The 13,253-nt window shown below is 49.9% G+C and overlaps 1 protein-coding gene across 1 annotated transcript; it reads right to left on the bottom strand.

The window, feature by feature from the left end:
• Positions 1-1,789: 1,789 nt before the first annotated feature.
• Positions 1,790-3,873, bottom strand: NPPA (natriuretic peptide A). The gene is made up of 3 exons (XM_009448313.5): positions 3,652-3,873; positions 3,203-3,529; positions 1,790-2,095 (listed from the first exon to the last, which is right to left on the bottom strand). Exons 1-3 carry the CDS (start codon positions 3,772-3,774, stop codon positions 2,084-2,086), a joined length of 462 nt encoding a protein of 153 aa, XP_009446588.1. The 5' UTR covers positions 3,775-3,873; the 3' UTR covers positions 1,790-2,083.
• Between the last annotated feature and the right edge of the window lie 9,380 nt (positions 3,874-13,253).

Raw genomic sequence — 13,253 nt, 5'->3', positions numbered from 1 at the left:
CATCTGCCATTGCTTTTTGTTCGCTTGCTTTTGGTTTTGCAAGAAGCGCGGCCTCTGTCTCTGATCTGCTTCAAATCATCATTCCATCAGTGAGAGAAGTGGCCGTTCCATCAGTGGTCGCAGCCAGTTCAGCTCCTGCATCCATCCGCAAGTGTTCTGAAAGTCCCAGGGGCATCTTCTGCCTTGTGTTTTTGTCATTTTTCAGTCAGTTCCATTCAATGAGAACTCCCTGTGTTACGGTGACACCTTGAGAATGGGCTACTTCCCCTCCTAGCAACCCGCAACACCATCCCAGACCTCAGGAGCCAGGTTTGGGCCAGTGCTGTCTCCTGTCGCTCTTACTTTCATCCCTGTCATTCTCTACCCTCTGGTTTTCCTGGTATTTAAAGTCCAGATAGAGAAGATTTTGACTGGAGGTGGTTAGATGAGGCTCTCCCCCCACCTCCACCCCCTGCCATCAGTTCACTGGGAGCCTCCCCCTTTCCTCCGCAAGGAGCAAGTTACTACTTCATTTCCTCTTTTCCTAATTTCTGGACAAGACCAAGGCAATTTGACCAACATTTATGGGGCGTCAACTCTGAGAGTGCCGAAGGGGCATTTGCCCTCAAAGAGCTTGCAGTCTAGGGACGTAGACACAAGCAATTGCACATAGGCAACTCGTGTTGTGTGCTATTATAACGGTTACATGTGCAACGCTGCCTACGAAGGGACTCATTGTTACTAGGCATGAGGTATCAGGAAAGAAGTAGTGTTCATATGAGCCTTAAGAAATCAGTACAATGTCCTTGGGAGGACCAGAGGAAGGACACCCCAGGTGGAAGGAACAGCAGAAATAAAGGCACAGCGGCATGTGTGGGTGTGGGGTGTTGGAGTGTCATAGAATCTGATGAGGTTGGGATCCATGGGGGTAACAGGTGGGAAAACAGTTTACTCTGTTTAAGGTGAACTTATTGCCTGGTGTTTTGTGCTCAGAGCAAATACCCTCTTCAGGAGCAGATACAAAAAGCCGGCATCTTCTCCAGCAGCTCTTATCTTAGTAAAATACAAGCCCAGGCCCTTCAGACCCAGATTAGGCAAAGACTATGGCTGTTTTCCAAATACTTGTTAGTACACAAAAGGCACATGAACTTGTAGTTTGTCTGCATGGCAAACCTTTCTTCACTTTGCTCAGTTTTTATTTTTTTGAGACAAGTCTCATTCTGTCACCCAGGCTGGAGTGCAGTGGCACGATACCAGCTCACTGCAGCCTCCACCTCCCAGGCTCAAGCCATCCTCCCACTTCGCCCTCCTGAATAGCTGGAACTACAGGTGCACATCATCATGCCTGGCTAATTTTTAAATTTTTTGTAGAGATGGGGTCTCACTCTATTGCTCAGGCTGGTCTTGAACTCCTGGGCTCAAGTGATTTGCCCACCTTGGCCTCCCAAAATGCTGGGATTACAGGAGTGAGCCACCACACCCGGCCTGCTCAGCTTTTAAATTCAACACTCTGCTTACTCTTTTCAAAACTAAAAGCACCATTAACTTAGCTGTAGAACCTAACTCTCTCGAAATGTACCAGAGAAAATCTAATTAATACTCTCATTTTCTGAATGTTCCCCCCTAAAAATAACAAAAACCCCACTAGGAGTGGAATTTGAGGCCTCCCCAACCACCCACCAAAAAAGGAGGGTGAAATGAAAGGAAGAAGAAAAACTCAGCATTCTTTCCTCTGACAAAGAGTAAAACGACAAGGAATATCGGCCTGAATTCTCTTCCCAAGAAGAAAGAAATCACACCAACGCAGGCATTTGTCTTCTGTCCATGGTGCTGAAGTTTATTCACTTTCAAACCACTTTCAGTAACAGGTGAGGTTCTACCTTAAAATTTAATGCATGGGGTGGGAGAGGCGAGGAAGCCACCATCAAACCACTTTATCTACAGTTAGCATAAGATGTGAGAAGTGTTGACAGGAAGCTGCAGCTTGGATGGGATGATCACAACTCCATGGCAACAAGATGACACGAATGCAGCAGAGACCCCAGGGGACAGGAGCCTCTTGCAGTCTGTCCCTAGGCCCAGCCCTGCTTGTCCTCCCTGGCTGTTATCTTCGGTACTACAAAGAGAACACAGACATATCTGGCTTGGTGACCTGGCTGTCCTGGAAAAGTCAGCTTCATGTATGAGCATGCCCATCCTCTGAACTTGATTACTGACCACCTGCTTCCCACCGGCCCCCACCCCAGCCTGATGACCCTCTGAGCTTCATGAATTGATAAGCAAGTTACTCATCAGAGTAAATTTCACTTAAGCCCTTCAGGATCTTGCAGTTCTGGGGAGGAATATGAACTGCTAATCAGCCATGCAAAGATAACTTGGCTCTATGAATATTTTAATTTCCCAGGGCTAGTGGCAGTTGCTTTTTTTTTTTTTTTTTTTTTTGAGACGGAGTCTTGCTCTGTCGCCCAGGCTGGAGTGCAGTGGCGCCATCTCTGCTCACTGCAAGCTCTGCCTCCCGGGTTCACGCCATTCTCCTGCCTCAGCCTCTGGAGTAGCTAGGACTTACAGGCGCCCGCCACCACGCCTGGCTAATTTTTTGTATTTTTAGTAGAGACGGGGTTTCACCGTGTTAGCCAGGATGGTCTCCATCTCCTGACCTCGTGATCCACCCGCCTTGGCCTCCCAAAGTGCTGGGATTACAGGCGTGAGCCACCGTGCCTGGCCTTTTTTTTTTTTTTTTTTTTTTTGAGACAGTCTCGCTCTATCACCTAGGCTGGACTGCAGTGGCGCGATCTCTGCTCACTGCAACCTCTGCCTCCTGGGTTCAAGTGATTCTCCTGCCTCAGCCTCCCAAGTAGCTGAGACTACAGGTGCCCGCCACCACACCCAGCTAATTTTTGTATTTTTAGTAGAGATGGGGTTTCACCATGTTGGCCAGGATAGTCTTGATCTCTTGACCTCATGATCCGCCTGCCTCAGCCTCCCAAAGTGCTGGGATTACAGGCGTGAGCCACCGTGCCCAGCCCCCCCTTTTTTTTTTAAGCATTTTCTCAGCAGACTGTAGCTAAGGACAATAGATGGCATGTCCTGACACCCATGGGGCACTCAGGGTGTTGGGGCAGAAACTTGAGAGGGAATGAGCTTCTGCATTGGTCCCTTTCCTGCTGAAGGTGTCTCCCAGTAGTGTCCATCCCATCCCATTTCCATCCCCAGTTCCTCTTACCCGGAAGCTGTTACAGCCCAGTCCGCTCTGGGCTCCAATCCTGTCCATCCTGCCCCCGAAGCAGCTGGATCTCCGCAGGCTCCGAGGGGCAGTGAGCAGTGCCCTCAGCTTGCTTTTTAGGAGGGCAGATCGATCAGAGGAGTCCCAGGGGCCCCGCCCGAGGGCACCTCCATCTCTCTGGGCTGGGCTGACTTCCCCGGTCCAGGGAGGCACCTCAGGGAGGGGGCTGAGAGCAGCCCCCGCTTCTTCATTCGGCTCACTGAGCACTTGTGGGGGCACGACCTCATCTTCTAAAGGCATCTTTTCTTCCAAATGGTCCAGCAAATTCTTTACAAAAGGAAAATACAGGGAAAGGGATAAACCTCATTGACCTGGAGGAAATCAAGAGGAGTGAGCACAGCATCAGAAAGCCCCCTGGCCCCAGACTGCACCCGCTTTCCTGGCCCTACCTTGAAATCCATCAGATCTGCGTTGGACACGGCATTGTACATGGGATTAGCTCTGGTCTGACCTAGGAGCTGGAATGCCAGTAAAAGGAGGAAGCTCACGGTGGTGGTGGAGAAGGAGCTCATGCTGGCGTCGTCAAGGAGCAATCCACTGCTTGCTGCTCTGTCTCTCCCCTCTGGTTCCTCTCTGGTTCCCCTCTCTTGGCCTATGTCTGTCCCTGTCTCCCAGCTGCCCAGTGCCTCCTCTTTTTATAGCCCCCCAGCTCTCCAAGCACGCAGGAGAGACAGAACCCTCCCCATTCTGTCACTTGCAGTGATAAAGCTGCCAAGTGAGAAGCCAGCAGGAGATGCCCTTTTAAAGTTATCATCCCGCAGGGCTTGTCACAGCCCCTCTCTGCCTTGGGCAGCCCCAACAGCCCCCCAGACCCTCAGCTGCAAGAGCCGCATTCTTACTGATTTGACTCAAGAGGCTCCCACTTCAAAGGTGTGAGAAGAGTAAAAAAGAGTCCTTGGTTATCTCACCGCCGTGCCTCAGGATTCTTTCTCCTCGACGCTGGTACCCATGCGGGGAAACAGAGGGTGACGCTTGGCTGGTGCCCAGCTCCCCTGGTTTGTTTGTGGCTCAGCTGTCAGGGCCTCCAAATAAGGGTGGAGAGGAGGAAATGGCAGGCAGCCAGCAGCCCGAGACAAATGGATCCAGATGCTCAAGCTGGCCTCACACCTGCCTCATCCGCCACGTGGGCAGACCTCTGGCCTCAGACAGGGCTGCCTTCACCCCTGGCAGTCCCTCTCCATGGTCAGGCGAAAGGAAGTTATTTTTTAGTATATAAAGTCAGCTGAGAACCAAATGTGATGAAGCTCCCAGGAATCCAACCCCCAAATAGAAATACCAAGAAAAGGCGGGGGAGCACAAGCATCCTCTCTCCAAAGCTCCTCCTCTTCCGTATCCCCTGTGACCCTCCTCCAGCATGCTGCGGGGACAGGCTTAGAGGACGCGGCCAATTTCATTTCTTCCGTTGCTGTTTATAGATGCTCAGACTCTTCGTGTCTGAAGTTTGTTAACATCCCCCTGCCCTTCCTGGGCTTGTGCCCATGGCAACTTGACCAATGGAGGGAGGGAGGTGGGGGTGAAGGAGGTATAGTCAGTTTCCCTCAATGCCTTCTACATCCTTCCCTGAGGATGTGGCAAGTGGCAAGTGACCGAGCCACCAAGGTCACAATTTCCCTGGCCCCCAAAAGAGAAATAACAGGTAGCAAGTCTGTCTATGTTTAATGAATGGCCTGTTTGCTAAGCACTGAACTCAGTGTTAGCCATTACCATTCAATGCAATGTATACTGGGGGAAAACTCTAAATTTGAAGGGCTGAGAGACCAGTACTGTAGCCCAAAACAAACCAGTTGCATACCTCTTCACAGCCTTACTTTCCTTGTGTGTAAAATGAGAAAGAATGTTAAAAACCGGCTGGGTGCAGTGGCTCACACGTATAATCCCAGCACTTTGGGAGGCTAAGGTGGGTGGATCACCTGAGGCCAGGAGTTTGAGACCAGCCCTACCAACATGGCAAAACTCTGTCTCTACTAAAAATATAAAAATTAGCTGGGTGTGGTGGCACGTGCCTGTAATCCCCGCTACTAGGGAGGCTGAGGTAAAAGAATTGCTTGACCTTGGGAGGCGGAGGTTGTAGTGAACCAAGATCGCGCCACTGCACTCTAGCCTGGGCAACAGAGTGGGACTCGGTCTCAAAAAATAAATAAATAAATGAATGAATAAAGTAGAAATCTTCCCTGCCTACCTTGCAGGATTGTTGTGGAGCCCAAGTGAGCTGAGAACGTGTCAACACATAACAAGTGTGCAGTGCTGAGTCCCTGCAAGATGGCCATCATAGTTGTCTTTATTGATTGCTTGTAGCATGCCTAGCACTGTGCTGAGAACTTTATGGAAATGATTTTATTTTGATCACCATCCCCAGGTGGTAGATAGCATTGTCCTTGCTTACAAGGGAACAGAACTGAGCCCGAGAGGCTATGCCACTTGCCCAAGGCCACTAGGTGCGGAACCAGGACTGGATCCCCAGGTCTGACGCTGATGTCTGTATCCTAGCCTATTTCACGTAGAGAGCTGCCACCTTACCTCTTAGCTGCATTCCCCAATTAAACCCCCATTCCCCATCTTTCAGATGCCCCAAGGGAGCTCCTTCACCTTCCCCATGCCCCTGAGGCTGTAGCTTTTTTGTGCACTTACCAAGTCTGTGTGTGTTGGCTGCTCTCCTGATCTATTTCTACACCGAATGTGTTTTAATCCACTCCTTAGAAGCTCAGAAAATGTGTGTTGAGTGAACAGCTCTGTCCTGGCTGGCCAGATCTGTCCCCAGGTGTGCTGACCTCATGACTGACCAGGTGAACAGGACGTTGTGCAGCCATAAGGTTGGAAATCAGGGCAGCAAGTGACTAGAGGTCACAAGAGGTATCCAGGGTGATATTATTCTAAGATAAAAGGGACCCTCTTTGGCAAGCCTTGGGGGTTGTCTGTAGGTGGGGATCTAATATTTCATGGGGTGGTTAGAAGCAGCCTGTAGGAGTGAGAGAGAAGAAAAGTAACAGGCACAGAAAGCCAGGCCCACCTCCATCCCCACCTCTTCCACGGCTGAAAAATCAAAAGCCTTTTATTTCCTTATCACTGGAAAGAAGTCATTTTAGTCATACAACGGGCGGAGCACTGCAAACGGGTGGGAGAATCCAGAATCCGGGTGTTGCCAGATTCCAGCCCAGAGTTTGGCTTCACGATTCTCTGGGGGTATGCCTTGGGCTGCTGCAGGGAGCCCCAGAGTGTGCAGTGTCACCCGCGTGCAGAGCTGGCACGAAATCCCCAACACATTCGTGGCATGATTCTGCGGGACCCAGATGGTCTAAAGCAGAAGCCCCAGTTGGGAAAAATTGGTTCATATTTAGGGATGATCGTTGCTGACTTTGAAAATGATGTTTTGTTTCTTTGGTTTAATATGGAGGTCACTAAGGGCTGAATACTGGGGACAGTTTCCCTAGAAAACGAAGCCCAAGGCAAAAGGTCAGTCGCTAAAGTTTTGTGGGGGTTCCTATTCAAAGGAAGCAAGAGTGAGGGGGAGTGAGAGGCTGTTTTAGTTAACTACTGCTGGGTAACAAGTCACCCCAGACTGGGCGTGGTGACTCACGCCTGTCATTCCAACACTTTGGGAGGATCATTTGAACCCAGGAGTTCAAGACCACCCTGGGCAACATGGCAAAAACCCATTTGTACTAAAAATACAAAAAATTAGCTGGGTGCAGTGGTGCGTGCCTGTCATCCCAGCTACCCTGGACACTGAGGTGGGAGAATCACCACAGCCCAAGAAGTTGAGGCTGCGGTGAGCCATGACCAAGCCACTGCACTCCAGCCTGGGTGACAGAGTGAGAACCTGTCTCAAAAAGAACAAAAGCCAGGCATGGTGGCTCACGCCTGTAATACTAGCCCTTTGGGAGGCTGAGGCAGGAAGATCCCTTGAGCTCAGGAGTTCCAGACAAGACTGAGCAACATAAGGAACCCTGTTTTTAATAAATAAATAAACAAACAAAAAACAAAACAAAATAAAAACCAAGTCACCCCAAACCTTAGCAACTTCACACAACGCACATCTATTATCTCATCACCTCTGTGCTCTGTGGATCAGGGATCTGGCCCTGCTTGGCCTGGGGCCCCTGGGCAATGAAGGCGTTGGCTGCGGCTGCAGTCATCTCAAGGCTTGGCTGGGGGAGGATAGGCTTTCAGGCTCACTCCTGCAGCTGTTGGCAGAAGCCACAGGTTCTCGCTTGCTGGTGGCTGGTGGAAACATCAGTTTCTTGCCACGTGGGTCTCTCCATGGAGACGCAACTGTCTTCTATTAGGTCAGGCGAGAAAGAGAAGTTACGGAAGAAGCCACAGTCTCTTTGTTACCTAATCTCAGAAGTGACATCCCATTCTTCATGTTGTACTGTTCTGTGTCCCTTAGAAGCGAGTCTCTGGGTCTCTACTCACACTCTAAGGGAGGGGGTTACAGAGGGTATGAAGACCAGGAGGTTGGGGATCTTTGGGGGCCTTCTGAAAGCACTGCCCACACAAATAGAGAAGGAAGGAAAGCAAATGTAAGGTGACACTGGCTGAGAGCAGTGGCTCATGCCTGTAATCCCAGCACTTTGGGAGGCTGAGGTGGGTGGATCACTTGAGGTCAGGAGTTCGAGACCAGCCTGACCAACATGGTGAAACCCCGTCTCTACTAAAAATGCAAAAATTAGCCAGGCATGGTGGTGTGCACCTGTAGTCCCAGCTACTCGGGAGGCTGAGGCAGGAGAATCATGAAGGGCAGGGCTCTGCAGGAAGGTTGACTTATTTGGGAGTGTCTTAGTTTAAGTTCTCTTGAACCGGAGACAGGGATTCCAGTATTAGTGGCTGATCTTGGAGACAAACCCAGGAAATGTCAGTGGAGAGTGGGGAAGTGATACAGAAAAAGTAGAAGTCAGTGACCACCTCTGGCAGTAGGTGCTTAATCCTCCTCCCACAGAGAACTCCAAACAGGTTCTCTGTTTGGAGAACAGAGACACATGCCACCTATGACTCAAGGGAGCTGGGTGTTTGTTTTATTTTATTTTATTTTATTTTATTTTATTTTTGAAACAGAGTCTTGCTCTGTCACCCAGGCTGGAGTGAAGTGGTAATTTCAGCCTTGACTTCCCGGCTCAGTGATCCTCCCATTTCAGCCTCCCGAGTAGCTGGGACTACAGATGTTCACCACCATACCCGGCTAATTTTTTTTCTTTTATTTTTAGTAGAGACGAGGTCTCTCTTTGTTGCCCAGGCCGGTCTCGAACATCTGAACTCAATTTATCCTCCCACCTCAGCCTCCCAAAGTGCTGGGATTACAAGTGTAAGCTGCTGCACCAGGCGTGAGCTGGGTCTTTAAATGCCAACTCCTGGCCAGGTGCAGTGGCTCACACCTGTAATCCCAGCACTTTGGGAGGCTAAGGTAGGAGGATTGCTTGAGGCCGTGAGTTCAAAATCAGCCTTGCAAACATAGTGAGACTCTCCATCTCTACAGAAAAAAAAAAATTATTTTAATTAGCCAGACATGGCGGCATACTCCTGTAATCCCAGCTACTTGGGAGGCTGACGTGGGAGGATCACTTGAGCCCAAGAGTTTGAGGTTATAGTGAGCTATGATCATGCCACTGCACTCCAGCCTTGGTGACAGAGCAAGACTCTGTCTCTATTTAAAAAAAAAAAAAAAAAAAAAGCCAGCTCCTGTCAGATGTTGGTTGAGCACTGCTCAGGTCAATGTCAATTCCCCAGCACTTCCTGCCGGCCCCAAGGAGCTGAGTGGGCTGCGGCCGCCAGAGAAAGTTCTTAGGCAGAAAAGTGCGGTGCTGCTGGATGAAAAGATTGATGTGTGCTGGAGATCAGGGGCTACGGGCCTCTGCCGTGCCCGAAACGGGACAGCTAGAGGCAGGAGGGTGGGAGCCAGTGTCCAAGGGCAGATACTGAGTTTGGTTCTAGAAACGCTCAAGGCAGCTGTATGGGGCAGGCTCCAGACCCCAAGGGAAAAATGGATCACTTGGTGGAATAAGACTGATTATTTAAGCTAAGGCAGTGGATGAAAAATCCTAGAGAGAGGCTGAGATCTACAACATGAACAAAGACAAATGGCCAAGTTCATGTCATGGTTTAGACCCAGCTCTGCAGGAAGAGAAATGCATTTTTTTTCCTTGCCACAAATCATTCTCAGAAAGGCCAAAGCAGGTGGGGCACGGTGGCTCATGCCTGTAATCCCAGCGCTTTGGGAGGCCGAGGAGGGCGGATCACCAGGTCAGGAGATGGAGACTATTCTGGCTAACACACTGAAACCCCGTCTCTACTAAAAATACAAAAAAATTAGCCGGGCGTGGTGGCGCACACCTGTAGTCCCAGCTACTCGGGAGGCTGAGGCAGGAGAATCGCTTGAACCTGGGAGGCAGAGGTCGCAGTGAGCCGAGATCGCACCACTGCTCTCCAGCCTGGGCAACAGAGTGAGACTCCATCTCAAAAACAAAACAAAACAAAACAAAACAAAACACAACAACGAAGGGTCAAATCAGCCATAAGAGGGAGGGAGAGGGGCTCAGTGTTCCTCGAGACTATCCCAGGTGCAAAATCACTGACATGAGATGAAGCTTTCAGGCCCAACGTGGTCCTGACTTCTGTGACTTCAACACTGGAGACCTGAAAAAACCAGTTCACTCTCTATTGAAGCTTCTTGCAGCTCTGAAGCCATGGACTAAATCTCCTCAGTCTGTTTTCACCAACATGTCTTTCTGGAAAGATTAAAATAACAAGAGTCCGGGTGGGGTGGCTCACGCCTGTAATCCCAGCACTTTGGGAAGCCGAGGCAGGCAGATCATTTGAGGTCAGGAGTTCAAGACCAGCCTGGCCAACACAGTGAAACCCTGTCTCCACTAAAAATACAAAAAGATTAGCCAAGTGTGGTGGTACACGCCTCTAGTCCCAGCTACTCAGGAGGCTGAAGCAGGACAATTGCTTGAACCCGGGAGGCAGAGGTTGCAGGGAGCCGAGGTTGTGCCACTGCACTCCAGCCTGGGCAGCAGAGCAAGACTCTGTCTCAAAAAATAATTAATAAATAAAAAATAAAATGATAACAAGCGTAAGGCTGGGCACAGTGGCTCACACCTGTAATCCAAGCACTTTGGGAGGCCAAGGTGTGAGGAATGCTTGAGCCCAGGAGCTTGAAACCAGCCTGGGCAACCTGGTGAAACCCCATCTCTACAAAAAATTAAAAGTAAAAAAAAATTAGCCAGGCGTGGTGCATGAGCCTGTGGTCCCAGCTACTTGGAAGACTGAGGTGGGAGGATTGCTGGAGCCTGAGAGGTTGAGGCTGCAGTGAGCTGTATTCATGCCACTGCACTCCAGCCTGAGCAACAGAGAACTCTGTCTCAAAAAAAAAAAAAAAAAAAAAGAAAGAAAGGAAAAAAAAAGTGTCTATGGAGATAAATCATTTGGCAGCTTCTTTGGGAGACAAGGTTGGTAACGGGGAGTCAGGGAGGTTAAGGCCATGGCTACAGCTATGTGGGGAATGGTTAGGGAGGGCTGGTTTTAAGGGCATCTACATGCGGTGTGTGTACCACAAAGCTGCCTGCAAACACCAACCACGTGGAGAGCTTGATGAGATGTCACTCACTGGGTACAGCAGGCGGCCCACTACCGCTACCCAGCTCCAACTGTCACATTTGGCTCCTTCGCAGGTCACTTTGGGGTCCTCTTTCCTTGCTTAGGGAAAGGACCCAAGTAACAGGATGTATGGTGTATACAGCCTCCACCATCTGAGCCCCATTTATGGATGAGCCAGACTCATCTGCAGGAATTTGAAAGTGCTGGCTGGGTTTGGGGAGTATTTTGGGAGGGGTGTGTCCTCATCACCTGAGCAGAGGGGAAAGGCCACCAGCAGGCAGTGGCCCCAGATGTTGAACTGAGTGATGCCACCAGGAGGGGGACCTCCATCCCACCCACAAGCCTAATTCACTGGCTTGGAAAAAGCTGGGTGGGACAGTGGTTAGGGGTACGGGTCCTCGAATCTTGGCTCTGCCACTTGCTAACTACATGACATTGACAAGTTATATATCTCTGTGCCTTGGTTTCCCCATCTGTAAAAAGAGGGATGTAAGAGTTTTAACTCCAGGCCAGGCGCAGTGGCTCAAGCCTGTAATCCCAGCACTTTGGGAGGCCGAGGCGGGTGGATCACTTGAGGCCAGGAGTTCGAGACCAGCCTAGCCAACATGATGAAACCCCATCTCTACAAAAAATACAAAAATTAGCTGAGGGTGGTGGTGCATGCCTGTACTCCCAGCTACTCAGGAGGTTGAGGCGAGAGAATCGCTTGCACCCGGGAGTCAGAGGTTGCAGTGAGCCGAGATTGCACCACTGCACTTCAACCTGGATGAGAGAGTGAGACCTGTCTCAAAAAAAAAAAAAAAAGAAATTTAACTCCTTCATTGTTGTGAGGTCTATATGACTGTGCCTAGTACATGAATGAGGCCTTTATGAATATTAACTATTCTAATTACTCATTGCTCTCCCCGGTTTGGAAACATTAGACATGATTCACAGTTGGTGGAAAAATAAGCTGCCCCTAAAACCTCTTTTTTATTTCTTTTATTCTCTTTTTTTGTTCGTTTGTTTTTTGAGACGGGGTCTCCCTCTGTCACCCAAGCTGGAGTACAGTGGCACAATCACAGCTCACTGCAGCCTCCCCCCTTCCAGGCTTAAGCGATCCTCCCACCTCAGCCTCCTGAGTAGCTGGGACCACAGGCATGCACCACTACACCCAGATAATTTTTTTCATTTTCATTTCTTGAAGATATGGGGGTCCCATTATGTTGCCCAGGTTGGTCTTGAACTCCTGGGCTCAAGCCGTCCTTCTGCCTCGGCCTTTCAAAGTGCTGGGATTACAGTGTGAGCCACCATCCCTGGCCTAAAACCTCGTTTTTGAACAATTTTTTTTTTTTGAGATTATGGAGTTTCACTCTTGTTACCCAGGCTGGAGTGCAGTGGTGCAATCTTAGCTCACTGCAACCTCCACCTCTCAGATTCAAGCGATTCTCCTGCCTCAGCCTCCTGAATAGCTGGAATTATAGGCACACACCACCATGCCTGGCTAATTTTTGTATTTTTAGTAGAGAGGGGGTTTCACCATGTTGGCCAGGCTGGTCTCGAACTCCTGACCTCAGGTGATCCTCTGGCCTCGGCCTCCCAAAGTGCTGGGATTACAGGCGTGAGCCACCGCACCCAGTCTAAACAATCTTAATTGATGTCATTAGATATCCATAAATCCTCAGATGCACACTGGGTGAAAATGAAAAATAACACAAAGTTCCACCCTCTGGGTCCCTCTCATTCAAAGAAACATCTGATGAGAACATCAGAAAAGACTTAAGAATGAAGTTCAAGGGCAGGAGTGTGGGGCTCAAGAGTCAGAGAGCACAGGCTCAAAAGTCACCTGGATCTCCGCTCAGTTCCCAGCACCAGCGCTTAGTCACTGTGTGCTCTTGGATAGGACGCTTGGTTTTCCAGGGTCTCAGTTTTCCCGGGTCTCAGTTTTCCCATTTGGAAAATGGACATAATAATAGTGGACCTCATGGTGCCTTACCCCTCAGCTGAGCTGGAATTATAAATGGCATTGTGAGAAAGCGAATGACATGAGGCCCTTCCCAGGAATCTGAAAGGAGAGGAACTCAGCACTGCGGAGGCCTGGATTGCAGGGTGTGTGGGAAGGGGACCCATAGGAGAGACAGCCTCCCCACTGGTTAAGGCAAAGAGAAGAGATGATGCAGCCCCAGGGGAGGGGCACCCTGGAAAGCTGGGCTGATTGCCAGACCCCTCTCACTTTGTGGGTTGGAGTTTTGAAGGCTCCTTTGCAGGATGACCCCAGGAATTGGAGTTTCAAAGCTGATATTTGGGGCAGGATGGAGGGCTCACCCCGGTATGGGAATGTAGATGAGCCACACCCACACACACTACCGCCAATCGCTGACATTTTAGCTGAGACCTGAAAGCAATAATCCCCAGGGAGAGT

Source organism: Pan troglodytes, chromosome 1, assembly GCF_028858775.2.
Source record: "Pan troglodytes isolate AG18354 chromosome 1, NHGRI_mPanTro3-v2.0_pri, whole genome shotgun sequence".
NCBI lineage: Eukaryota > Metazoa > Chordata > Mammalia > Primates > Hominidae > Pan > Pan troglodytes.
Note: the sequence above shows the minus strand (reverse complement) of the source record. Positions and strands in the feature narration are given on the sequence as shown.

Excerpts from the sequence above, each read along its gene's own strand:
- NPPA (XM_009448313.5), bottom strand. The coding sequence starts at position 3,774 with ATGAGCTCCTTCTCCACCACCACCGTGAGCTTCCTCCTTTTACTGGCA. Across the intron at positions 3,530-3,651 it reads CAGATCTGATGGATTTCAAG|AATTTGCTGGACCATTTGGA; the intron begins GTAGGGCCAGGA and ends CCTTTTGTAAAG.